The 27,926-nt window shown below is 41.5% G+C and overlaps 1 protein-coding gene across 1 annotated transcript in view; it reads right to left on the bottom strand.

Moving 5' to 3' along the window:
- Window positions 1-27,926, bottom strand: part of sh2d3ca (SH2 domain containing 3Ca) — a 64,409-nt gene that overhangs the window by 35,942 nt on the left and 541 nt on the right. The window contains exons 2-4 of the mRNA XM_080476686.1: window positions 26,325-26,606; window positions 25,684-26,179; window positions 21,166-21,196 (exon numbers count right to left, since the gene is read on the bottom strand). Of these exons, the coding sequence (XP_080332812.1) occupies window positions 21,166-21,196; window positions 25,684-26,179; window positions 26,325-26,606 (809 nt within the window). The remainder of the gene's footprint in view (window positions 1-21,165; window positions 21,197-25,683; window positions 26,180-26,324; window positions 26,607-27,926) is intronic.

Raw genomic sequence — 27,926 nt, 5'->3', positions numbered from 1 at the left:
AAATTAATGCATGCAGACACATGTCACACTTTCTGGAGTTTGTTTTGCACTGTGAGTTCCTGTTGCTTGTCAGTTCGATTTCAAAATAACTTTATCCAATGTAAAGTAGCACTTTTCTTTTGTAAATGTCAAGTTCTTCAGAAAGATATTTCATTTACCAAAAAAAAAAAAACAGCTGGACGATCACCATGTGATTACATGAGTTTAAAATACTTTGGCACATGTTTTCTGTCCAAACTGGATCCATTTTGGTCATCTAGTCTGCTCTAATGTGAATCTAATCATATTCAAACAGTCCCATCACATTTTGTTCAATAAAGTCATGTCAATATCCAAACTGCAGCTTCACATTAAAAATCAAATCAGTTTAATTAATACCTCCAGATATGTTCTAACCAACTTCACATTACACTATGATACTTGATCAATGTTTAACTTCTAGATTTTCAATAATATTGAAAGTAGTTTATTGAAAGTAGGAAACCCGTCAAAAAAATGATCTAACACATTTTCAAGTACGAAAAATCAGCAATGTAAAAAGGATGTTCTTATCTGTAGAGCTATGCATGCATGAATGTTAAAGCATGTACATACACATACATGACAGGAAATTGGCTCCTGTGTGAGTGCGTACGGGGGGAAATAGAGATAACGCGAATGAGAGCAAAGTGTGTTCATTGCCATTCTCAGCTGCTCTCTGCAAATCACCCAGAGACGCTTTAAGAGCCCCGGGTCTTTTCATAAAGGAAAATGATGCATTAAAAACTCCACAGAGGTCCAGGGTCTTCTATAACTCAAACACACATTCCCCAGTGGGATTTATTAGAAATTAAGAGTGAAAAGCAACACTTACATGGAGAGTGTGAAAACCTTAACCCAAAGAGAATATATATCCCTCTGAAGATACACGTTACACGAGACCTTTCATGAGAAAAAATGAAGGTTTGGACGATAACAAAAAATTTGCAATACAGCAAAATAATAGTTAAATATTTTTCCACAAAATTAATCACGATTTTTGGATGATTTATATTCGTTAGATTATCATACAAGCTGATGTTCAAGGCTGCATGACTGTGCTCCATAAAACAAATCCAAGTATAGATTTTTTTAAAAGTGGAGGCACACCACAGGGTAAATATCAGAAAGAGATGCCTCCGCACAGACTGGAACCGACAGTCTAATGGCGTTTTTATCCCAACTGGATTATCGTCGGGTCAAATGTTAGCATCAGTTACCATCAGATGGAAAACACATCATTATGTCGTTCAGCAAAAGACTCGCCAAGTGATGGCAGAAGTGATTGTGCAGTAGAGTTATTAAATCACACAGCTCAGAACCAACTGTATAAAATAGCACACTTTACAATATTGGCTAACTTCATTTGGTACTTCACATTTTATAATTGCACTTTGCATGACTGACCCAGCTAACGTAACAGCCTTTTAAAGAAGGACGCGTTCTCCTTCTGACTGACGCTTTTGACTTTGCGAAGAGTGTTTATTTGTCAGCTTATTATCTCATTTGAATTTCACTTCTGCATCGCCACTACTTTGCAGACTGTCAACCCGGACAATAAGACGTGGCAAACAAATGCATCTCTGCTCTGAAGGACACTGAGGCTAAGTCACATCAAGTTGAGCACACATTCAAAAGAAAAATGGATTAATGACAACTTAAAACTGTTGTTTATTTTTGATTCAGTTATTAAAATCGTTAATCTTCACTTGTTTTTTTAAACTGTTTGCAAAACAAAATTAGATTGTCATAAGAAGTGAGACACCCTTGGTTATTGGATCACTTGAAGAAAAAAATCAATAGCATTCTTTCGCACACATTAAATGCAAACCTCCCATTATGAAGCCTTTTTTCAGCATCTGGTGCTACCTTCCACCCTGCACTCTTTGTTTATCACTTCAAACCAGAAGGCTCAACTTTGTTTTGGGGGGGGGTCATACAATGGGCATTAAAAGCATGAGAACACAGCTCCCCATTCAGGGACGGCTATTAGTTTCATTTGGGAGAACTTAGCCTTTAAAGCTGCAGCAGCCTTAGATCCAATAGCTTCGGCATTCTCCGAGGTCACGAGAGGTCAAAGATGAAGGGAGCAAACAATTGCCAAACCTCCTGGTCCAAATCCCTCCAGTATGCCACACTCCCTCTCAGCTGTGTATTTCCCGGCATATGCAAGAGTGTGTGTGTGTGTGTGTGTGTGTGTGTGTGTGTGTGTGTGTGTGTGTGTGTGTGTGTGTGTGTGTGTGTGTGTGTGTGTGTGTGTGTGTGTGTGTGTGTGTGTGTGTGTGTGTGTGTGTGTGTGTGTGTGTCAGCAGGCATGCGTGATTTCTTCATGCGAGAGCATCGATTCACACACAAAGTGATCGGCACTTCAAATCACTCCTGAAAGTTTGCTCGTAACACCGGCAGACAGCTTACTTCATTCCCCTTAAAATGCTCCAACGCTCGAAATTGTGAATGAAGCCGACAGAGCGAGTCGTTGGAAGGACTTTCCTCATTCTCAATTGATGCCGAACAAAGTGGCTGTGAGACAAACTGATGAGAATATGCAATTGGCTTGTGTTTGGTGTGGAGTTTCTCCTCAGTGATAACCTTTTAAAAATTTGACAGAACTTGTCCTTTTGTTCCCATCTTTTCATCTCCCATACTTGCGGCCTCCAGACTCGGGTGGACATCAGGAAGATAGCAGTGATGGATCATCAGTCCATCACAGGAAGACAACCACAGACACATGCCTCCATGCTGAGTTTAGAGTGACTATAAGTAACCAACTGGGGATTGTAGGAGGGGGTCAATGTCTATAGAGAAAGCCTCTGCAGGCACAGGGAGAACATGGAGACTTCCCATAGACTTGTCATGTCAGGCAGCTCACTATCTCCTACACAATCCTCTTACTGCCGAGTTAGCGTTCTCTGTTTATATCTAGTAACAAATCAGCCTTTAACGTCAGCAGACTCGGGAGGCAACAGCAGACAAGCCAATTTCAAACAAGTTCACAACTGAAAGAGCAGAATTGGATTTAAAGAAAAATAAAGAGTGATAATGAAAAGTCTATATCAGCACAGGCACTAAAAAAAAGTATGCTCAATGTAAATCTTCTCCAAAGTTATTATCTTAGGTTGGCCATATGTTGAGAAAGCACAAGATAATTATAATCCTGAGTTGAAGGGCATTTTAATCTAACCTGCAGGTATTCTTCAGAATAATCTCTCAGCGAGCTCCGTTTAAAGAGTCTGGACGTTGATTAAATGCACGGGAGCATTCAGTATAGGTCTTCGTTGTTATGTCACTCTATTTTAAAGCGTTTCTCTATCAAGTGGAGAGAGGACAGATGATTACATGAAGCACTGAGCTAGAAAGCGCCGTCATCCTGGCCTGCAGCTAAAAGTCACGATACGGAGAGACAGTTTTCATTTAGCATTTTCATTTGTTTGAACAGTGAGAAAGGTATATGGTGCTGAACTGCAGAGAGCCCTGAAGACACATTCCTGCTCAACAGTCCTCACAGTGCTCGCACACACCGCCAGTTATGTTTATTTATATTAGTGTTTATCAAAGTGTTTCGCTAATGCCTTCTTGATTGCGATTGGATTTAAAAAAAAAAAAAGCTCATTCTGAGTCGAGCTTTTAATGTGTACAATTAACCTTGCAAAAAAGTCAACAATATTTGATAAGGTGCTAAATGAGCCATACGTCAACACATCTGTTAATCTACATTACATCCCTTTTAAAACGAAAGCAGTCGTTCTGCTTCTCATAGCGACCTGCTTACCAGTGACCTGCAGCTGAAGAAGCACTTAACTCCCAGAGCTTCCTCTGACCTTGGAGACCAAGATGGAGATTTAAAAGAGAGCGCGAGCACAATGTATGAGAGGGACAAAGCACCACTGAAGAATGAAATAGTGGACTCCTCGGCGAAGCTATTAAAGTGAGCTCAATGCTCCCTGCTTCACAAGTGAAGCCGTCCAGCTCAAGTCACTCGATCCATTAAACGCATTTATTCATGCAACAGCATGGTCATTCGTTCACTCATTCAGTTGTTTCTGTCACGACGACTTTCAAACAAAGCATGGTTTCTGGTGAGGAAAATGTAGCTTTCAAAACAAAATAAAGTGATTTGCACTTTCACGTTGAGCCGATCAGTCGATTACAGGCAGAAACAGAAGTGTGAGCCCAAAAGCAAGTGAAATCTGAATGTTTCCTGCTAATATATTGCACTATCATCCATAGAAGAGTCCCACATTATCTTATTGATATCCTATAATATGTCCCAATGAGGCAAGGATAAAACTTCAATTTGATCGTCCATCTTTTTCTTCTTGGAGGAGGATGATGAAGAGGAATCTACTGAAATCACAAATTCAAATCACTGCTGACGTGATGCATTTTGATGCCAAATATCCACCGACAGTGTGTAAAGACCGTTAGTCCGTTATTCATCTTTTACCATGAAACAGGGACTCAGACCTTGAGCGGCTGCATAATTAGTGGAGCTTCTGGTTTGGTATGGCAGCTTTTTCCAATTATTCTTTCAACATGTGCTAACTAATTGGAGAGGGAATTGGAAAGCTGTAATGTAGCAACAATCTAACATCCAGCTTGATCACTTATATAAAGATCTTTATTCGCAGTTTATCCGACAATGTTGCTGGTGGCAGGTTTTATATCACCTGAACAGCAACTGCTGTTTCACTGCAAGCCTGTAGTGACCAGAACGATCTGCTAACACTCAATGCTGATTACCAGCACCGCTGTATGCTGCATGAGTAAATTGTTTACTGCTGCAGTGGATGTAACTGCAATTAAATCCTAATGTACACTAGCATTGGTTGTCCGAGCTGATTTCTTGCTGCTGCTACAACTCCCTGACAAGTCGGCCTGCGCCGTCATATCTAGCCATGCAAACATTCTTCATATGGAAACATTTTCGTCTCTTACTTGAAGGGTCTTTGAACCTAAGTTGACGCTTTCGTGACAAGCAGCCTTTCAGCAGTTGTGCTAACAACGACTGTATTCTCAAAAGAAGCACACTGTGCTGCCGTTACAGGTTTCAAAAGCTCGTTTGTGGAGAGATCAGAGCGGATCGGAAAGCATACAAAGCATCTAATACGATATCGGGAACCGTGTATCTCATCCTGTCTCTTACCAACAGCGAGTAGTTTAAAACCATACCTATAATCTTTCAGTTCGCTGTCAGAGGTGGCAGCTCTTCAAACATGCTGTGTTTATCTGAGGATGATTTGTAACCGTTTTGATAGGAACAAACAATTCTGTAAAACCTAGAGGGAGGGAAACCCAGATAATGCTCCAATGCTTCCTTTAGGAACAAAACAACAGCTTTGCCGACTAATTTCATTGTTACATGAATGTAACTTTAAGCTCATTTTAGAGGAGGCTTGATCAAATCGAACTAATGTTTTAACTGTGGCACATATTTCAAAAGAATCTTAAAAAATCATTGACGCATTACACTGGCTTAAACTAAGTCTTTTATTCTGCTAATTCCCCAACAATCCTGATTCAAGATGTCTCCTATAAACCAGTATCTAACTGGACATGCGCGCGCACACACACACACACTCCTCATTAGTGCCAAAAACATCACAGCGCTCTAATGAGGATATGGACCCTAGTACAAGGCAATTTAAGCACACACACTGGCACACACACGCATGCACAGCTGCCCTTCACACTATGAGCCTGCAGGGTGTGACAAGCCAGCACGCCAAAAGAGGATTTGTGGTGAAAAGCTTTGGGGAGGAGGGCAAGAGGGAGAGAGAGATAGGAGGAGTGGAGAAGAGGGGATTACATGGTGAATATTTCAATACTAAAACATACCAATTGGTCTGGGCTCCCTTTTCTGGCTCGGACAGTCAGACACACACACACAAACCCATGTAAGCACACACACACACATAAAGGCTCCAGCCTGGACATAACTTCCACAGCTGACGACACAGACAGTGGGGTGATGGGTAAGGCTAATACCAAACCACTGGGGCCCTCCAGGGAACCGGCTGACAAACTGCTGGTTAACCTTCTGTGACAGACTGAGTGGACAAAAACCAACCAAGCTCTTCCTACCAATTTATAACCACATCGAGGAAAGCAAGAGGAAAGAACAGCATATTCTTACACTGAAACTAATATCACTCGGAATGTGGACTATGTAGACATCTCACAGAGGACTCAGGAAGGACACAACACCTCTGAATTCAATTTCTGTTATTAAATTGAGAGCCTCTCCTGCAAATAGAGACACGGTTAATAGATGAATGAGACAGACGGAAGGGACATCAATGCAATAAAACAGGCAGGTTTAATATTTATGATCTATTTGTTGCAGGATTTCCTGAAATATCTTCCAGCAGCAGACAATAAATAAACTTTTATACTGCCAAACTGAAATATCACAAGTCTACTTTATAGTCAAAATGGATATAAACATTTAAATATTTCCGTGAAATACGTATACTTTTGATTTAACATGTTGAAATTGGGTATTTACAATTTTTCTTCTGGAAGATTTTTCCCATGTTGACTAAACGCATTTAAAAAGTAGCATTTAATCAGTAAAATGTGGAGTTTGTCAAAGTATAAAGTATGTTCTCATGTGGGACTTTGTTTCGGGTTAATAGTTTTTAAAAGGAGAACTTTTATTAGTGCCGATTTTTAAGTTTCCAAGACAAAATGTAGACTTTTTTTTTATGTGATTTCAATGCACAATGCACGACTCGTTGACATTTACATCAAATTTCCAGTTATGTTCACAGACCACACGATTGTCTTATTGTTGTTTTCCTCCCAACTATAATAAAAAAGGACATGGAATCTCATTTAAATGCCCCATTTGTATAATTATCACAATTCTAAAAACCACTAATAAACTTTTTTTCCCTTATATGAAACCAAATATGTTTAATTTCTATGAGAGTGTAATCTCCTGTCACTCTGGACAGCAAACATTGTTTGGGCACAGTTTGGTTGGATAACCACTAGAACTTCTTAGTTATGTTCGGGCTATGTTACTTTCGCTTTAGTTGCTTGATTTGTAGTTTCACTTTGATGCAAACTGCAGATTGGAAGATGAAGGTGATAAATTTGTCAAGCCCTCCAGCCAAGCCCTAACTAGTCTTTAAATGCAGCCACTGTAGTTTTCTGTCAATTTGTCAGTTCATTTTCTTCCTCACTGTTCCTTTCGTGACAATTATGGCCACAGAGGGCCCTTTCTATCTAACTGATGGGCTCACTGGAGTAACAGCCTAAATTCATGCCCACGATTTATAGAACCCCGCAGAGAACGGACTGCATTTTTCTGTGAAACTCAATATGAACATTAACAAAATCCTTCAGATTGACTTATTATAGCCTCTAAATATATTACAACATTTAACCAAATCAGAAAAGCCATTCGTAAACACTAAAAAAAGATGAAAGGCTCATATTTTTGATTTGTAGGAAGGTTTTTTTTTTTGCCCAAAGGATCCCATGAGCCACTAACACACTGACTGCATAAAAACAGAAACCTGGTTTACAACACATGGGGCTGGATGGCAAAGAGGTGCCAGGTTGCCAGGTTGGAGGTTGACAGCAAAGTTCCAGCCAGGAAAAAAAAAACAAAAAAAAAAACAGCCGGGCTGCAGGAACGCTAAAAGGACAGAGGGAGAGCGGCTGCTGGCTGGCATGATGGCCGCCGCATGCTGGTCAGGTCAGCAGGGAATGAGGGTGCAGAGTCGAGTGGGAGGCACAGAGACACAGGGGAGTGAGGAGGGGGGAGGGAACGTGGCTGGCAGAAAAAAAAAGGATTAACTTCAAAAACAATCAAAGTGGAGGAAGGGAATCGTTCTGTGCATTTCTTATGTCTGTGCATCTGTTTATGTATTTGAAGTGCATGATTGTGCGCGTGCGTGTGTGTTTTTCTGAGGGGTGATGGGGAGTCGTACACTACAGGAGACCAGCGGGCAGTTAAATTGTCCCAGTTCCAGAGACGCGCTGGAAGCACTGGGTATAATGCAGACACAATGGTTAAGCTGCATGTCTGCATGTGTGTGTATGCAGTCATAGTTAGCAGTCTAGACCAGGGGATCAAGCGTAATCCCTCCCCACTGATACAGCTGATGAGCTGTAGGTCACAGACCACTGTCACTGGATCAGCTCTGGTTCAGCTGTGTAACAACCAAGCCATAGTAATGATTTCAGAATGGAAAAAAAATTAATCACTTTTGTTGGCATAGATATGGGTTTAAAAGGGGGCTGAGAGTATTACATTGTAATTAGCCCTTAAGGTGGGCCTTTATCAAAGCCACCCGGGGCTTTACACCTAAATAATCATTCTGAATCCAATACATCAGCAATAAGGTAATAGCTGTTTATTCAACTTCTAATAAATCCCAGACCACATGCATCGTTTTTATTAAATGCACCCTTTATGCTTCATGTGTGGGTGGCTGTGTTTGTTTGTCTCAATGATGTATGCATGTATTTTGAGGTTTCAAAATATGAAATACAACAGTTTTCTGTAAAGGAAGCAGTTTTTTGTTCATGCTGTGGTTTACCGGGCACTAATGAAGCAAATCCCAGCATGTAGGAAAACAGTCTGTGTATATTAATGATGCACAGAAGGCAAACAGAAACACTGTGGGTAATTACTCTCACAGTTTCCCGAAACTACATTAAATGTAATTTTGAATATTTCACATCATTTATTCAAGGGAGGATACAACTTTTCTATGAGGGTGTAATGCATCATAAAACTCCGACTTTAGGTACACATAACAATTTTAATTTACAAACCATATTAACGCATTTTTAGTGCTTACATGAATACGGTGCTGAAATTCTGTTGAGGATGTGTCAAGTCTTATCTTTTAGATAAGGATGAAATAAAACTATGGATAAAATACCTTTTGTCGTCTTGACATTAAAAATTACCTTTTAAACATCATCCCTTCTCACTGCTACTGTCTTTTTCACAGCAGTTCTTCTCCCAGAATCAAGTATTAAAAGTACACGAAAAGTAGTCATGACCAAAAAACTGAATTTAACACTATAAGGTTTAAACTCTGCAATCGTTATGCAGCTCTGTGTTAGATCACAACTCCACTGCAGCCCATTACCACACAACACTTTTATCACACAGCTAGATGCAAGACCAGGAATGTTTAGGACTTGCTGAACAACCAAGAGAAGAACCCTTTTCAAAAACTTTGTTTTAGTTCTACTTTCTTTCTGCGTTTTTTTTACTTTTAACTACTACTAACTTTCACTGCAAAGAAAATGTCTATTGCAAATGAAACTAGACTAATTTCCCGGTTACTACAAAAATTACAAGACAACCAAGAACCCACAAAGCTTGAATACAAGAATCATGATAAAGAACAGTGGACAGATAAACACATGAAACCTCTCGGAAGAGCGGCAACATTCCTCCTTCATCCATCTTTTATACTGCTTTATCCAACGACGTGAACAGCTTACTAATGGGACTCTTGAACCTATTGATAAGAATGTTTTATAGCTTGAGATCTCTTTGAAAAGAGCTCCATAATCTGGATGCTCAGCATTCAAAGGCAGTTTTATTTTTTGTTTTTCCAAAAACGAATGGCCAGATCTTCGGGGCATTAAAAAGCAACCACTTGAAAATGCATATTGGGTAGTTGACAGAACTGAAATGGATGAAAGCATTGAGGTAATTTGTAAATTCACTAAGTATTGCTTTCTAGGCAAATGTATACCAGAGCTGATGTTTGTGTATAATCAGTGAAGTCGGCCCACCAGATCACAGAGTGCAAAATCATAATGCAAGTATATCTGGTGTAACAATCCATTTTGATCAAAATATAGAGATGAAATAACAGCTGTACAAATGAGATCACCGAGTTTGACTACGTAAGACTGTATTTTTAGATTCTTCGTAAGAGGATGACTCGATCACCAATCAGGTTTTTCTAACCACTGGAGGCAAAGAAACAAGAAACAACATGGCTTTAAATAGAAAAAAAGTAACTTATGATTAAAGTATTGCTTCTCTGGGACATTGACAGACTGTGTATAATTGGAATCGATTGTGGAATCAATATTGATCTATAAGTAAACCACAGTATTTGTAAACAAACAAATTGCTGCCGATTGCCTTTTTTTTTATACACAAGCTTGCATTTAATTCTAGCCATTCGAAAAGTGTGAATTAATTCACATATATAGTGCCTCCTACCTCAGCCACCACTACACAGGAAGCCCCACGACAGACCTACTTTAAATAACTTCAATACTTCACCCTTTGAAAAAAGGATAAACAGACGCGTCCAAAATGTATCGCCGTCGTCACACAACAACTAAAGTAGTTCAAGATGAAGATGCTGACGGTCTCAGCCAGTCGTGACGCTGACAAACTGCCCTGCTGCCAGAGACAAGGTGGGACATGTCAACACCGAACATCAGGATTACTGCACCGAATCCCAGCATGCTCTAAACACAACTCTGTGCCTTTCCTGTCCATAGTAAAGGCATAATTATAACAACACAGCTGGCCGACAAACAACGTGGCGAAGAGAAGAGAAGAGCTCAAGCAACATTACTGTTTGGTTTTTTACGATCCACTATTTCCCATGATCTCATCTTCATTATTCTTCTCATATCAGCACTCTCATTCGAAAGTCGGAGGAGTCACATGTTCGACAAATCCATACAAACCATATAAAAGCCAAGCAATTGACCGGGTTGAGCTGAAATGAGCCAGAGTTAGTTCATCTCTTTAAAGTTAAATTTTTCATTCACAAAATCGATCTGCATATCAAGCACACTGCATGTATGCTCACAAAATATATGTTAGGTGTCATTTTGTCCCAGGAATAAGGTCGGATATTGGGTTGCAAGCATCGAGCCAAATTTAGAGCAAAGCAAAACCGATACTGTCGGGTACTGTACCCTTCACACACTTTCTAATCTTCATACAAACCCTGCCCTCGTTCTCAAACACATTCAGAACTCCTTCTCTCCCCTCATCATTCGTCTCTCACACACTTCACGTTGTTTCCCACAGTCCATCTGACACCTCTGGTACTGTACAGAGTCTATGATATCATCCGTTTGCCAGCCAGGAGGCTGGCTGATATTACCGGCTTGCCAGGAGCCGGGAGCAGCAAGCATGCCTTCCACAAACACACACACACACACACAAGTGCAGATCTACACACACGTGCAAGTGCATATGCGCCAAATATAAGGACACTTGGACTGTACGTGGAAATCAGAGCACACATATGTCTGAAAGATGGGAAATCTGAACACATGCAAACAAACAACGCATCCACTCACCTGCACCTGCATGAAGGATCCCCGGTAGAAGCAGCATGCTGCAGCCGACAGGGCACTCCACAGACTACACCTTTCCGTCATGGTGGGCACGCACTTTCTTCTGCTGCCTCTTCTCAAACCTTTCCACTTACTCCTGTCTCTTCTTCTGATACTTCACCTCTCCTTCTTTCTCTTTCTACTGGGCGTCTTGGAGTCCTCTTCTCTGTCTTTTGAGTCTCTCTCTCCACCCCACCCAAGGTGTCCGATCCTCACGGCAGCCCCGAGGCTGAAACCTGTCCCACCTCTACCTGCCTCTCTGCCTGGCTAACAGCCCCTCAACATAGTGCTGCCACCACCACGAGTGCACTGAATAAAACCAGGGCTACGAGCTAAACAGCTAAGACCACAGCTACAGCCTGCAAGCAGCTGCCATCACCAACATCAGTTATTACCTACAAGCAAGTCACTAACAGCTGGAACTGATAAGAGCGAGCGATATGATTACAGCCTCTGACATCCTCGCTGCTGCTGCTGCTGCCGCTTCTGCCCTGCACCGGCTTCGCTCCTGCTCTAGCTCCTCTCCCTCTCACTGCACTTGCTGCACTTCACGCGGCTGCTAGGGATTACCTCATTGCTTGCTGATGAAAGGAGTGTGGGTGGGGGGAGGGTGGACCAGAGGGAGAGGGAGGGAAGGAGAGGGAGAGAGAGAGAGTGAGAGAGAGAGGGTGGGAGGGGTAGGATGGGAAAGAGGGAAGGAGGAGGGGTGTATGTGAGCAGGCACAAGTGGAGAGGAGTGCTGTCGAATTGCAGGCTCAAAAAAACCCCACCCACCCACCCGATGACCCCCGCTTCAGAGCTGAGACAATGCTGACAGGGGGGGAGGTGGGGAGGTGGATGGGGGAGAGGGGACGGTGGGGGCCCAGGGGTGAGGAAAAGAAAGTGAAGGGAGGAGAGGGAGAAAAGAAAAAGATAATTAAAAGAATTGATGATGAATGAAGTCTGCGAGGAAAAAAGAGGGAAAGAGGCGAACGTGTGCAGCCTCCCTGAGGAATCTAACCTTTCTTTTGGCTGTGAAAGGAGCCCAGCAGGGGGGCTCCCCAACCACACAAATGAATGCATACCCACACCTTTTATTCCACCTACATTTTGAGTCATGCACACTGCGATACACTACTATCAACCAGAGCTACAGAGCATTTGGTTCCTGTGGCGAAATAATGTTGACAGAAATGTCCATCTGTGTGTGTGTGTGTGTGTGTGTGTGTGTGTGTGTGTGTGTGTGTGTGTGTGTGTGTGTGTGTGTGTGTGTGTGTGTGTGTGTGTGTGTGTGTGTGTGTGTGTGTATAATGATGTGTCTCTAGAAAGCCACACAGACTGCAGCTAGACAGCTCATTATAAGCTGAAACACACAGGCAGGTGTTTCAAGGATAACACAGTGTGATTTTCACCGGCCCATTTCACAAGGAGGTACACACACACACACACACACACACACACACACACACACAGATGCACACATACCGGCAGGGAGATGTCAGGAGGGGTGGGGCTCCGTCTCCAGAGGACCGAGTGAGTGACATCATAGAGGACGCTTCGCCATGGCAACACTGCCAGGGCCTTGACAGCATGCAAAAATCTGACACTGCATTTAGTTGGGCCTGCACCACTGCAGGGAAGCACAAGGCAAGACAAAAACAAGGCCAAAAAAGAAAGAACTCTAAAAATATATGTACATGTATTTGTTGTATGAGTAGTCTTATGTGGTTCTTTATACTCTCCCGCAACGCAGGGATAACAGAAATAGTTTTTTCATCCCACCTTTTGAATGCATGCTAGTGGGTCACAGTCACAGGAGGGAAAAAGGGCAGATAGATAAGAAGCTGCACAACACAGGATGGATTCATTAACTGCAGCGTCTCCTCTAAATGTAATCTCAACCCATCCACTGCTGGATTAGACAGATTACACAGCAGGGGACGCAAATAATCTCATAAGAGGGGCCCTGTACGCTTTCCTTTCCTCAATCCTCTGTAATACCGCGGAAAAAACAATCACAACATACAGCGTGTTACATCTGGCGGCTGAATCATCGTGCCAACCAATCACAACTCTTGAGGAAGAAGGTTCAACAATACGGTGGCTACAGAGTTTAAAAAATATCATGTCTACTCCGACTCTGGGAATAATTTTTCATTAAAGCTGGCATTCTTCAGAGAGATTGTACTTTGAGGTGCATTAGCCGAGAGTCACTCCACCAACTGATGCTTATAAAGCTTTTTATATTCTGCCTACATCAGTAACTGCATGCTTTCTGGTGCTTTTTATTACCCTGATTTGCACAAGTGAAACGAATCTGCAAAGACGTGCACTTTTTAGTTGTTTAAGGTAAATGCAGTCTGGCAGTTTCTTAATGTCTTTTGAATTGAATTATGTCAAAAAGATATCAAATGGCTGGTGCAAGGAGCACCAACCATTAAAGCGACGTCAATCTGTGCTACCCCAGCAATACAAACAGTAGTGCAGTAATTACATAACTGGACCTTGTATTGCAATTATTACATCAATGAAATACCCTTGGCGGCACGTGTTTGAATATGTGCCTGGAGAGAAGTAACAAAAATGATAACATTCTTCATATGGAAATCAGAATTGCTCGATTTTATTGTTGCAAAAGTCCTTCGATATTTGATGGAACATTTAGCAATTAGAATTTGTATTCTTGCATCTGGTGATGGACAACAAAGCGGCTGTAGTCGCTGAAGTTCATGTAAAACTAAGGAGCCGTTTTTTCATGTGTGGAGGTGCTGGTCCATTTTTATGATTTTGATTGTGAGTAAGGTTTAGAACTAAACATTACAGGTACTGACCTATTTTTAAATAACATTCACATAATTTTGTACAATCAGACTGAAGAGCTGAAAAATCAATGATTTCTCAAGCATACAAATTTTTTATACTTTTTAGTAGAAGCATATTTATGAACATACAAGATAGATCTACACAGAGGTACACAGAGAACAAATGTGGGAATCTGTTCTCTCTTTTAGGGCTGCATAATAAAAATGAGGTGAGTCATCTCATTAAAACACCCTTATGTCCTTGGATGTATTTGTAACCTATCTGAGGTGTGGCCTTCCCTCAGTCTTTGGCGCTCTTGTCTGAATAAATCAGGATTAAAGGAAGAATGGATGAAAATGTAAGAATTATAATACTACATCATTTGAAAATAGGTGTTTTGTACATGAATACATCAGCAACTGGCCCAAATATAAAGTGTCCCTATCTAATATCGGTAAAAATCCATTCATTCTGGATTCCTTTCAAGGATCTACATTAACAACTTCTATCAAGAGCAATCAAGAAATGAGGCTAAATATAATACATACTGAGCGATACGAAATATTCCAAGATCATGTTGAAAGATCCTATTTTTAAGTAGTGTTTTTATGTGAGAAGATAAATGTGACAATTTATAAAAGAATGATTTTTTTTTTTCGGTGGGCTGGATCACCGAGCTCGCCAGTCACACATCATTTAAGATATTTTAATGTACACACTAAACTCTCCACAGACGCTGGCTGAAAGAAAAATGGTTTAACTCATTTTGTGTCTAGAGACACTAAAGAGCGTCTCTTTCTTACTTTAGTGTCTTTTACACTTCATTACTCCGACTCGTCTTTCTTGTTCTTTTTCTTCCTCACCTCTTTCTGACTTTCTTCTGGGCATTGCTTTTTCTTACAATCTATCCATCTTTCTTTTATTCGTTGCATTCGATACAAATGCCTCTGTGAGTAAGAGGGCAAATTTTCTCCAGATTCCTTTAATGCCATTCTTCTCAGTCACTCTCACTGACAATCACTCAACTGAACCTTTCGTTTTTCAGCATTCCTGTATCCTTCAACTCCCCTCTCTCCATTTCTCTGCTCTATCGAATCCCGCCTTTCTCCCACCATTCTTATCACCGAGCCCCTCCCCTTATCTCGCCCTCCTTCTTATCCCACTGATCAATAGCCTAACCTCCGTCTTCCAGCCCTCTCCCGCTGCCTCTCACTCCTTCCATTCGCTCCGCTGTCCTTCCCTTCCCCTCCACGGCCATCCCTTCACTTTCCCCTCCTTCCAGTCCTCTATCGCTACATCTCCTCCCCTGCTCGGAGGCGGTCTTCAGTTAAATATTAATTAGTGAGCCCCATCCCGCAGGCTGATAGGGAGCACAATGGAGAATCCCTGCATGTGCCTGCAAGCATCCCACTAATGAAAGAGCGTGTGTGCATGTGAGGGAAAGACAGAGAGAGAGAGAGAAAGCCTGTGTGTGTGTATGTGTGTGAGAGATGAAAAAGGATCCACAGAGGGTAGATCAAGATTATACGAGCAAACACATCTTTACGTGTGTCTACGTGCACGTGTCTCAAAACAAAGGCTTTCGCCCCACTGGGGGTTAGGAGGGTACACCTAATGATGTGTGTGTGTGTGTGTGTCTGATTGTCATCAGTGTGTGTTCACAGGGTAGCCCCTATTCACCAACTGCTTAATCCGTATTGAACCACAGATATGTGTTCCAAGGCTTGTTTGAAAGCCTCGACTGGCAATAATGATACAGAGGGAGAAAGAGGCCTGCTGGGAACGCTGCGACTCTGTCCCTGTGAATGTGTTGAAAAATATTCATTTAGGTGTGAAATGGTGCAATTAAAAATCAGTTGTCTTGGTTTAATCGCATTAAAGCCACTAAAGCTCACACCGATGAGTTGCTGTAGCAACTAGACAGATCTAGCATGAATAAAGCAGTGTGTAACACCATCGGAGAGACACCGAGGTGTCATTATGCGCCGCTTCATGTGCTGCTAAGTGGCGGGAGCACGCTGACCTTGAAGGCGGTGGGCAAAACGGTAAAAAATGCTGGAGGATTCCGTTGTCCTTCACAAATTGTTTTTGCAAAGACGCTCGGAGGAGCTGAATGAATTTATTTCTGATTGCAGTTTGTAAAATAAAAGCACACTTTGCAGGACATGCTGTATTGTGGAAGCCCCACTTGGTTCCTCCCACCAGTCCAATGAAGTGTTATTGATGACTCCAAACGGCCCGGAGGCATTGCATGTGTGCTCGTCCTTTTCTTGGCCCTGTGATTGACTTCTCACCTGTGCCGAATGTTTCCTGCATTTTTCATCAACTTTAATCACTTATTTAATTTTTTTTATTGGTTAATCTGATTTATTCTGACCAAGTCAGAGATTAGATTGTTACGTTTACTCAAACGAGACAAACTGATCATTTTAAAATCAGATTGTTGTGCGCATACATGCACCGATAAGTGCATCAGTGAATCAATACCCATAATGCTTTGCACTGTGACGTTGACCGCAGAAGATAGATTTATTAGCTTCACTTATTGAACTTATGTATTTTTTTTTTTTAACCTCCAACACCAAAGAAACATTCTTCTTGTTCAGTGTCATCAGGGAGAGACGAGCGCAGAGTGCTCCTTTGACCTTTCAGCTATTTCAAAACCTTTTAATATGTTTAAGAGCAGCACAGTCTCCAGTTTTGCTTTTCCACCATGTATGAAGCATCCCCTGGTGACGCTACATTGCTGTTCGCGAAGCTCCCACGGTGGAAAGCAATCCAATGGACCATTTACCTGAATTACACCACCTCCTCCCATCCAGATTACATGTTTATTCGATACAATTTTAATTGTATCAATGTTTAATCTGATTGAATACGGTCGATCTAACTGCAGCTAATGAGTCATATGAATATTGAAACAGAACAAAATACGCTCAGGGAGTCGCAGGTTTTGTTGAATAACAAAACTAAACTGACCGTGCAACTAGTTTTTGAAATCAGCATAAATCCCGTAGCGAAGGTTAATCCGAGTGACTTTGGTTTTAGATCGACACATCCTTCTTTGATAAGCGTACCGCATCGTACAAAACAGTGACAAATATCACCCTTTGCATTTTTAGTCTCAAAAACCTTATCCCAAACAAGTTACGAGTAATGTGTAATAAGTGTAGCTTTCAAACCAGGCAATGTGACAACAAATGACCCCGTAAACAGCTTCTTTAAAAAGAACACAACATGCTTCCAGTAGTTATTTATGGTGCCGCTGAGCATTCAAAACATTTTCTTGTTTTTTGTTTTATCCGCAAAATAATTTCCTCTCCACTTTCATCCCAAACATTCAACAAAATCTAATGTTTTAGATGTCATTACATGTGTTGAAAATATCCAGTCACTTAAGGTTAATGTATTTAAAAAGGTATCGCTTATGAAATATTCATAACTCCTGGACCATTTATGATGCCTAGAAAATTCTAAATCTACCAGAAAGCATGAGACATGGTGCTTTGTGTTAATGTACTACTCTTCACGGAACCTCCGATACTTCTGTCGCTTGTTTAACATTTCTAACATGTAAAATCAAAAACACACAGGAATACTGTATAACTGCCAGATATTGAAAATTGAAGTTATGTTGGAAAAAAACAGGCAGAAGCATTTGCCGATTGCACATTTTCTAACGGTTCTAAAGCCATGAAATCCAGAAAATCTAAAGGGTATGCGAATGCAGACATACATCATAAAATGTGTTTGTCCGTGTGTTTGCTAAGGAGACAAAAGAGCATCACACTTTTCAGGGGGACGTTGCGGGACCTGAAAGTTTCCACGCCCTCTCATTTACAGAGGCGCCACATAATTCAATCTACAGTGACGCGCACAAGCACACAGCTGAGCCCCATTGCGTGCACAGGCTCATATTTCTTTTTTCTAGAACACCCTGGTGAGTCCCGTGCCACACACATGCTAATAAAACCTCACATGAACCAACCATAACCACCTCCCCCACATCTCACCCCTCCCGCCAAAGCACCACCAAACCAATAAACCGAACAGGAGACACAAAGCCGGGCTGGGCTGCGAGGCAAAAATAGACACACACACAATCATAAAGTCGGTAACCACACACGTACGTCATGCACACACTTCAAAAACAAGTTTGCACTCAGACCGAGAGTGAACGATTCTGATTACTTACCTAATGACACAGTGAGGTTTTTTTTTTTAAACAGCCACAAATAAGCTACTTCTCACACAAGAGGTCACATAAACAGACTGTTGAGTCTTGTGTGCTTGTGTATGAAAACTCAACAACGATTGATAGTTAGGATAAAATCTGATAAAAAAAAAAAAAATTTGCTACTAAACTTTTGTGATGCCGAGTGTCTGACTGTGCTTCTGCAAACATACACACACGTGTCCGAGGGAGCACATGTTAAGAAGCTGAAGTACAGTCATTGGTCTGGTCTCTCCCCATTATAACAGGGAACGGTGTGGCCAGCTCCTGATTTAAACATCAGCTGTCATAAATGTTTCAGACAAATGGAAGGAGATGGAGGGACTGCCGCCAGCTTTCAAAGGAGTGGCTGGGACGGTAGGTGGTGGGAGGGGTGGTTGTTGTGGTGTGCGAGAGCAAGAAAAACACAGAAAACACAATTTTGGGTGACAAGTGCTGGGGGAGGGGGGACTCGAAATTGGCAGATAAAAGGAAGTGAGTCAAAGATTAAAGCTGTAAACAGGAACCTGGTTTTCCCTGTCTTATGGAGTGTGATTATGCAGTGTAAAAGAAAATGTGTTAAAAATTCCAAATACAATTACTCATTCAAGCCTATTTGATATTAAATGAAAAGTGGATGAGAGCTGGTATCCCATTTATAACTGTGTCCTCGCCAAGAGCATAGCATTGCCTCGTATGTCCACTATCAACAGAAACAGCTGAAACACTAAAAGTCTCAACGACTTGCCCATAAAAACCAAAACAGAAAAGCTTTGTTTGTTTGGTGTTGGTGGTTTGACGATGGCACTGTTTCCTTCTGTCTCCTGCTACCAGACTATTAATCTGGAAGAGGAGCCGAGGTAGCATAGTGGTGTCTTTAAATCCTGTCTGTCTCCGTGTGTCTGTCTCTGTGATGAACTGGTGACCTGTCCAGGATGTGCCCTGCCCTTTCCCATAATGTCAGCTGAGACAGACTCCAGTCTCACATAATCTTAAAAGCTACAATGGTTGTTAGATGGCTAATCATTATATGGGTAGTATACAAACATGTCAGTATTCCCTCCATTGCTAAATGCTTAGTAAGAGTTTTATGTTAAATAAATGGCCAAACAGTCTCGTATAGACACATTTTCCAAATACAAACCAGGAAAATACAATAATCAAAGCAACTGATATACAGAGCTTAGAGGGCTATAATACAATGTATCCTGATATACATTTTTACATTGTTGTCGTCAGATCCACATCGTTTGGTTCATACATTAGTAAAACAAACCTGCATGAGCTCTTCTGAAAGAGGCTAAAGAGGCCTGGTGGAGACCTCAGAGAAAAGTCATGGAGGTAGTGAAGGAGGACCTGGTGTAAGGAGCCGAAAGAAGAAGACTCACACTTGATCCTGAAGTCAAACCCTGCAGACCGAGTAAATATTAGAAATCGACTTATTTTATGCATCTTTGAAGCCGACTGTGGGTGAAGGAAGGCCACATCCCAGACAGATCACAAGACAAACAGAGAGAGAGAAAGAGAGAGAGAGAGACAGACACAAACAAACACACAATTTACGGTCACCAATTAGCCTCAAACACATGTTTTTGTACTTTGGGAGGAAAACAGAGAACCAGGAAAAAGCCCACACATGCATAAAGAAACCATGAAAATTCCACACAGAATGATCCCGTAGCCCAACCTGGACTCAAACTACAGACACTCTCGCTATCAGGCCAGGAGTGTTAACTACTCCACAACTGTGCAGCCCCAAGTCTGCTTTCAACTATATAAAAACACATTGAGGTGGTGGTGTGGGATTTAACTGCAGTCAATTTGTTGTGGCCAGGGGGGACGTTAGACGTATTTGTTTTACAAAAGGAGAACGGGTCAGGGTCATAGGAGAAGGCTTTTACCACCTCGCCTGTGATGTGTAATCAATAGAAAAGCAGATCCCAGGAGCTCAACAGCTCTTTTAACTCTTCCTTCTCCTTCTCCTTCCTCCACCTTCTTTTCTCGAGCATCATCTTCTTCATCTCTTTTCCCACTTTTGATCGCAGTGTTTGTAATTTGTGTGCATGAATCCCCAGTATTCAACAGCGAGATTATGAAACTGCTCCGCACTCACTTTCAGAGCTTCACTGAGCTGATCAATCGAGAGAGTGGCGCCCCCTGTTGACCACAGAGTGACACTACATGTAGGTCACAGTGCTGACATTGCCTCACTCCAAATTCAATTAGCCAAATGGCATTCTGAATTAGGCCAAATGCACAGTGAGCCTGCTGCAATGAGCGCCGCTGTTAAAGACTAAGGGCTAATGATAAGACACAATTACATCCGAGAGCTCACATTAAAAAATATAATTCAATATCAGACGGAGAGGAGGAAATCCAAACTCAATTACGCATTCATGCTGAAAATGACTGCAGCTAATTTCTACTGGCATGTCGGGTAATAAATACGTAAGCATGTGTGTCACATGTGAAATGTCAGACTTTATGGACCAGAGATGTAAGGCTGGACGATTTGGCCTGAAAAAATAAAAAATAAATATCTATGATTTTTTTAAATAAAAGTTAGAGTTTCGATTCAATTTGAAAGTTTTTTTCGGAGCGGTGGGGTGGGGGCGGAGGGGGGACTCGAATTTGCTAAATAAAAAACATTTTTTAGCGACAAATTCAATAAATGGATTTTTTTTTTTGCCCAGCCCTACAGAGATGTTATTGTGGGGAAATACCGAACGCAAGAAAGCAGAAAAATAAACATCTGAAAAGAAAAGACATAATAATACAAAGACATCTGGACAGAGTGCTCTTACCTGAACGTATTCTGCTTGATCATCCATGTGGCTAAAAGAGGAGAAACACAAAGATAGAAGATTTTAAGAGAAGTGACAAGAGACGTTTGCTCACAAAGAATGTAATACATGCTTAGATACAGACATGCTTCAATTTTTGTTTTGGATTTCTTCTTTTAAACAGGTGTAGCTCATGTTTCGACTGAGAAAATAACGTATGCCTCCACTTCCATAGCTGCAGCAGGCTCTCCAGAGTGTAAAACGCTATTTACAGTCCAGTTTTATGCAGAGAAATGAGATAACAAATCCCACAGAGCGTCTCAGGTTGCTGAATATGGAGCTGGCCCCTCAAACTCTCCCGGGCACCATAACTCGCGCTTTAACGCTCATGATGGGCCGGGATCGGGTGTCAGTACCCCGCCGCGCTGCAGTGTTGGGAGCCGCACTGTGGAGACCGCTGTGCAGCTTTGTGATACGCAGAAAGAGGGAGAGAGTAAAGGCGGTAATTACACTCCAAGACAAGTTTTAAGATCAATCAGCATGGCTCCCAATCGCATGATGGGTCTCGCAGGGCCCAGAGCGAAGCTGTGGAACACGACTACATAAAGGTCAGATCAAAGGAGGCCGTCGTAGCAGCGGGCCTGAGAATGTTAATAGGTCCCAAAGTAGAGGAGCTCAATTCCCTTTGCAAGCTGCTCCCGTGCTTCAAGTCTGTTTGAAAAACTTGAATAATTAAAAACAAGAGGGGGGGGAAGAAAAAAAAAACACATATATATATATATATATATATATATATATATATATGCTTCTGCCATTTAAAATGATAATATTGAACGTTCTTCAAGAACGCATGAGAAAAAACAAAAGTCAGCTCTAAATAGAAAATGATCCATCTTTTAAATGACAGTAAAGGTGAAGAGTTTCAATCGAAGCACTCAGTTAAATAAACACTCCAATCTGTCTGAAGTGACTCTGAACAAAAGTGATCATGTGACAGCAGTTCAAAGAATTATAGGTCTCTTTATTCAATCCATCTGGGACTCAGCAGTTGGAGAATGTCCAAAGCATAAACAAACATCAACCATTACCACATGTATCATATATTTAAGGGTTAATCAAGAACCAGAAAACACTGAGCTGCAACATGTCCAATCGAGATTATAAAACACCGACATACTGTAGATATACAAAACCAAAATACATTCCAGCAAACATTTGCTCTGTAGCAAATCCACAATGAACACAGCAGACCTGTAGCTTCTAGCATAGGTCAAATGTAAGGGATGAGTTCCCCAGTCCATCACAAAGAGACAGACAACCATGGACATTTATATTTGCACCTATACGGGACAATTTAAAAGCACCAATTTGCCTCAAAATTGGATGTTTTTGGACTATAAAAGGAGAAGCCCACAAGGGGAGAACATAGAAAGGCCTGACACAGAGTCAAACCAACAACATTCTCACTGTGAGAGGAAGGTGCTTCCAGCCACAACGCTGTGAGGGGAAGAAATAAATAAATAAAGAACTCAAGAGTATTTTTAGCTAAACCTGAGATCATAATAAAAAAAAAATATATATATATATATATATTTTGCGTCATCTTCATGTTTGTATCAACAATCCACCAACAATCACCTCAGGAGAGCTCACTTCATCTCATGTCATCAGACTTGTTTTTCCCACTTCCTGTGGGGAAACTGTGACATAAGACTGGCTTTTGTGATCAAACTGAAGAGTTCAGAAAATAACTACATAGGAGCTCCACAGTGCAACTGTGAAAACAGTCATGTTTGTCTGTTCTTAAGTGTCAGATGAAGTAACAACACAAAAAGGATTTTAATCATCCATCATACTATGCAACTCAAAGTCACAGGCTGCTTGAATCAATCTATGGGTGAAGGCAGGTTTCACTCTGGACAGGTCAGGGTCACCAGTCCATCACAAGGCAAACACAGAAAAGCAGACAAGCACACACACTAAGATTCACACCTAAGGGCAAATTCAGCATCAGAAATTAACCTCACATACATATTTCTGGCCTGAGAGGAAACAGCAAATTAGGAGAACATGCAAAACTCTGCTCAGGGAGATAGGATTTCTCATTTTTCATGTCAAACAGACACAGGTAGCCTCCAGGAGGAGCCCACATGCCTGTGTTTCTCAGTGAGATGCCATGTGGTGTACACAGAAGAAAGCAACCACTTTTGTGCCCAACAACTCATTTGGCTTGTCTGATTAGGACTTGTCTCCCAGCTGCCCCAACTAGCATTTGGTAGCAAATCATTCAATCCAGTAATTGTTTTGCTTTTACAAAAAAAACAGAAATAAATGGTGTCAATGTGACATCTCAAGACTGTTGCACTGCCGACAAGACATTCCTGTGAAAGTCATCCGCTCCATCCCACAGAAAAGCATCACAGATTTGATTAAAACCTTTCAGGCAGATTCATTTTCTCTTGATGGATTAATCCACTAATTGACTAATTGTCTGTCAGCTCAAGCCATGACATAACATGAGTAAATTTGCCCCTTGCTCCTTTTCAAATTACTACCAAACAAAAGGAGGAGGCATGCTTTGTTCCACGGGAGACAATGAAGGGATAGAACCAAACCCCCTGAGCTGATTATGGAGGGGCGAAACACTGTGACAACATTTCATTAGAGGGAGAGATCTTACCAGCCACTGAAAGATTTCCAGAAAAGCCAGAGAAATAGAGCAAAGATCTGCACCGTGGGCAGATAAAGAGTGCAGAAGGAGGGAATGAACAGGCAGGCGGAGAGGTGGAAAAACCTGTGATTTAGGGTTAGACTGATAGAGGAGGCTGAGCTCTTTGAAGTTCCCACCCTGAAGAGGGAGCACACTATAGAGCCATACAGTATTTCCCACGGTCCTTGGCCAGAACTCATGGGCTGATGTTGTGCGTGCGGACACGCGCGCGCGCGAGCGCGCCCATAGGAGTCCATGCAACCGTGCGCACGCATGTGCAAACCACAAGAGCAAAGCTCGCTGCAACAACACGGCACGCGCACTCTGCAATCAGGGAATAAACGGTGGGAGGCAAGGAGCCTTGAACATGTCATGGGACAGCAGAGAGAGTACATGCAATCTGCTCGAGAACACACACACACACACACACACACACACACACACACACACACACACACACACCATAACTTTTTAGTTACTCTTCTGTGGGCAAGAACAAATCGATGCAAAATGAAAAAACTATGAAAGCGGCAGCGCAGCGGCTGATTTCCTGCAGGCTGTGATCAATAGAGAGGATCGATGTTACCTGAAAGAGTGAAGCGGGCAATGAATCCTGTTTTCTTCTCACTTCACGCCCATTGTCTCTGACAAAAAAAAAAAAAGAAGTCCTGTCCGGAAAGAAAGTCGCCACAAAACTGGACCGCACAACTTTGTGTTTCCGCCGCACGTGTGCGCCCCCTGGCTCGCGCAGCGGACACAGCCTCACTTCACAATGGCGGGGGCTTCTAGGTAACACCCCCATTAGAACAACATAAACAGTTTCCCCGTGCTCGGATAAACTGAATCAAAGCACAAAAATAAAAGATCTGAATAAAAACAATAACAAATAATAATAAATTATTAATAATAGTGATGAGGATTATGATGATGGTGATGAGGAGGAGGAGGAGGAGGATGATAATAATGGCCAAATATGCACACAAATATGAAAATAGTTAATTCAGATGTTGTAATCCAATCCAGATAGGTTGAAAAAGTCAAAATTATGACAATAGATTCTTAGAAGCTCATGTGTTCAGAGAAAGTTGCAATGTTTCCATTGGCAGTGGTTTCAGAGCTTGTAAATTCCGAGTTTCATCTTGGACTGTCTCGGTGATCCCGTGTTGAGATTTGAACATGGCATCATCTAATAAGAGCAGTGGTATCAAACACAAGGCTCCGGGGCCAAAACGCAGCATGATCTTGCAGTGTGGAAAACTGAGGCATTGACTGGAGTTTCTTCTTCTTTTTCTTTTTTTAACAGTGTTTTAATGAGACACCAATAAATCATTGGTGCAGCAATGAACGCTATCTCCCTTATTTATTTTGTAGCATTTGCATTAAAGACATACAGTGAATGTGGATGTATACATATGCAAGCTGATCACTGCAAAAATGCTGCAACTTGCTGCAACTAGTCTGGAGGACTTGACGTTTCACTATATTTTAAACTTGGAGGCATTGTTAAAAAAAAAAAATGGCATAATAGTAAAACTGCACTTGTTTTATTTTTGTTGAAGTTGTTATGATGTCTATAATTCTATTTAAACTTTTAAATGCTGATCATTTCATAACTAAAAGAAAGGGAAACAGAAGCTGTCAAAAGAAAAGCATTTAAAGGTAATGATGAAAGTATTTTACTGTCCAGCAACACTAAAGTTCAAATTGTGCCGTTTGTGGCCCCTAGTTTGACACTCCTGTTATAAACATTTCCATAATAGAGAAAATTTTGTCGAAGTTGAATTAAACTATGGAAAGGTAGAAAGGTAAAAGATAAAAGAAAAAGTCACCTGCGAACCCTATTGGAGACGTGGTTTCCTTCCTCTCCTCCCTCCGTCAGATCTGTACTGCGGACTTCTTCCTTCACTTCACCTCCAGACTCCAGCAGTTGATCCTCGTGATGGGTTTTGTTACTCTCTTGCATCAATGGATCAGATGATGTTTGCTTTATTAATTCAGGGCTAAAGTCTGTCTTGATCTCTTGTTGTGGAGCTTCGATGCAGCCACTAGATGGAGACATTTCTCCAGAAGCAGCTGGGGAACCATACTTTATATTTGTGCTGTTTGGTGGACGAGTTTCATTCTCAGGTTCAGGCTGATTCTCCGGGTCAGTTTCGGGGTCTTGTTTAAAATCACTGTCAGGTGTACATGCAGACTGATGGATTTCTGCCTTCAGTGAAATAACTGTGGGTCTCTGTGACCCCTTGCTTTTATTCTCCAGAGGCCGCTGGCTTTGACTTCTGCAGATGACACTCTTGTCTTTAGTCTTATTGCTGCTAGTGCATCCTGGAGAAAAAAAGAGAAAACAGTTTAACAGAGGACGACATACAGGGAGATAAACAGAGACTGAGTGGGATTGCACATTATTCATGCCCATCATACATTTCCTCTAAATGCCTATTGCAAAGAATCATAACTTATACAGCATCACCTTTATTATTCTTTTCTTTCTTCCTCGTGAGTAGCCGAGGCAGCGTGCCCACATGTGTGTAGCTCTCGCTGGAGCGAACGTAGCTGGCTGTGCGAGGACGTATGGCGTCCATGTCATCCACCGTTGTCTCAGCAACTGGAGTCAGGGCAGCTGCTGTGGTAGGACAGTATTCATGGCCACATCCAGCTTCGGCACTGGGCTTCGCCTTAGAGGACTTAGAGTCCGATTTCTCAGTCGAGCGGCGAAAATTGATGTTGGTTAGGCTGCCAAACCATTTTATACCTTAAAAAAACAAACAGTTCAAGAGGATGAGGAGGGAAGGGTCAGAGTAACAAGTCCCCAGCAAGTTCTTGGTCCTTTGGAAGTTTGGCCTACATTTTTTAGTTTGCAAATTACTTTTTTTCTTAGATTTCACTCTACAAGCAGATCAATCTAAATATGCAATATTTTAACAAGTGGTTATGATTCAGTGTGACTACAATGGATAAATCCAAAATGTACTAATATGAAGCAGGAGTTTACAACATTTTGCATTGGATCAAGGGAGGCTGAGCTAGCTCTTACCAAAGCATCCAACAAGCCACCCAAATAAAAGCAATGTTTGAGCAATGACAGTTTTCTGGGGAGTGGGTCCCAGGTGGGGGGAGGCACTGTTTTAAAGGATTAATTTTAACCCCTATGCCATCATCAGATTTACTTCACTCTTCGTGCTATTAAATGATCAGGCTTTGTTCATAAATATCTTCAGAGGGAGCGAGGGAGCTCTCGTTCTGACCCTCTTCTGGGGTCCCTGCTCCTGGTCTCTGGGGCAGAATAGCTGGGAAACTCTTGTTGTGCCGCCTGTGTTCCAACGCCCTTCTCACTATTTTGCATAGACCTCCACCGGCATCACATTAGATTGGTTAAATCCATTAACAATGTCTTCTGTCTTGTCGTCCTTTTTCTGAGTTTTGCAGAGTCAAAAAAAAAAGACATTGAATGATGGTTGCTGGTTACCAGAGATAGAATCTTAAGGAGATGTGAAATGAAGGTTCAATTCGAAAATATTAAAACCAACAGATATTCCCCCATTCTCAGCATTTTAAACCAACTCTTTAAATGCGTGTTTGAAGGTTTTGGTTGATTTTTTATTATATTTTTTTAATTAAAATTTTTTCCATAAAGTAAATAACATAATGAGGCTTCAATAGTAAATGAAAGTCATTGAGTATGATGCTTGACAATACAAATGTGATATCTCTCCACTAGTGTTGCAGAATGCATGTTTTGACACTCTAATGGCAGGGAGATAAAAAAAATATTTGGAAATCAGTGCAGTATGTTTAGCCACGAGGAAGCGAAAGGCTGAAAAATGCATTGAGAAAATATAAATGACATGAAAGAGTATAAGACATTGGATTATTTTTAGAAAATGCCCAAAAGAAAAAAATCATTTGACATAATTAATGCAACAAGTTTTGAGCAGTTTCCAGCAATAAGCAAAAAAAGCAGAAGTGAGAGAATTCAGTGGGTTTATTTAGAGACTGCCAAGTGATTGCTGGATCTCTAAATGCGTCGCAGTTTACTGACATGTGCATTATTAGACTAGAGCGCGGTGCAAAT

The sequence above is a fragment of the Lipophrys pholis genome, assembly GCF_963383615.2.
Source record: "Lipophrys pholis genome assembly, chromosome: 12".
NCBI lineage: Eukaryota > Metazoa > Chordata > Actinopteri > Blenniiformes > Blenniidae > Lipophrys > Lipophrys pholis.
Note: the sequence above shows the minus strand (reverse complement) of the source record. Positions and strands in the feature narration are given on the sequence as shown.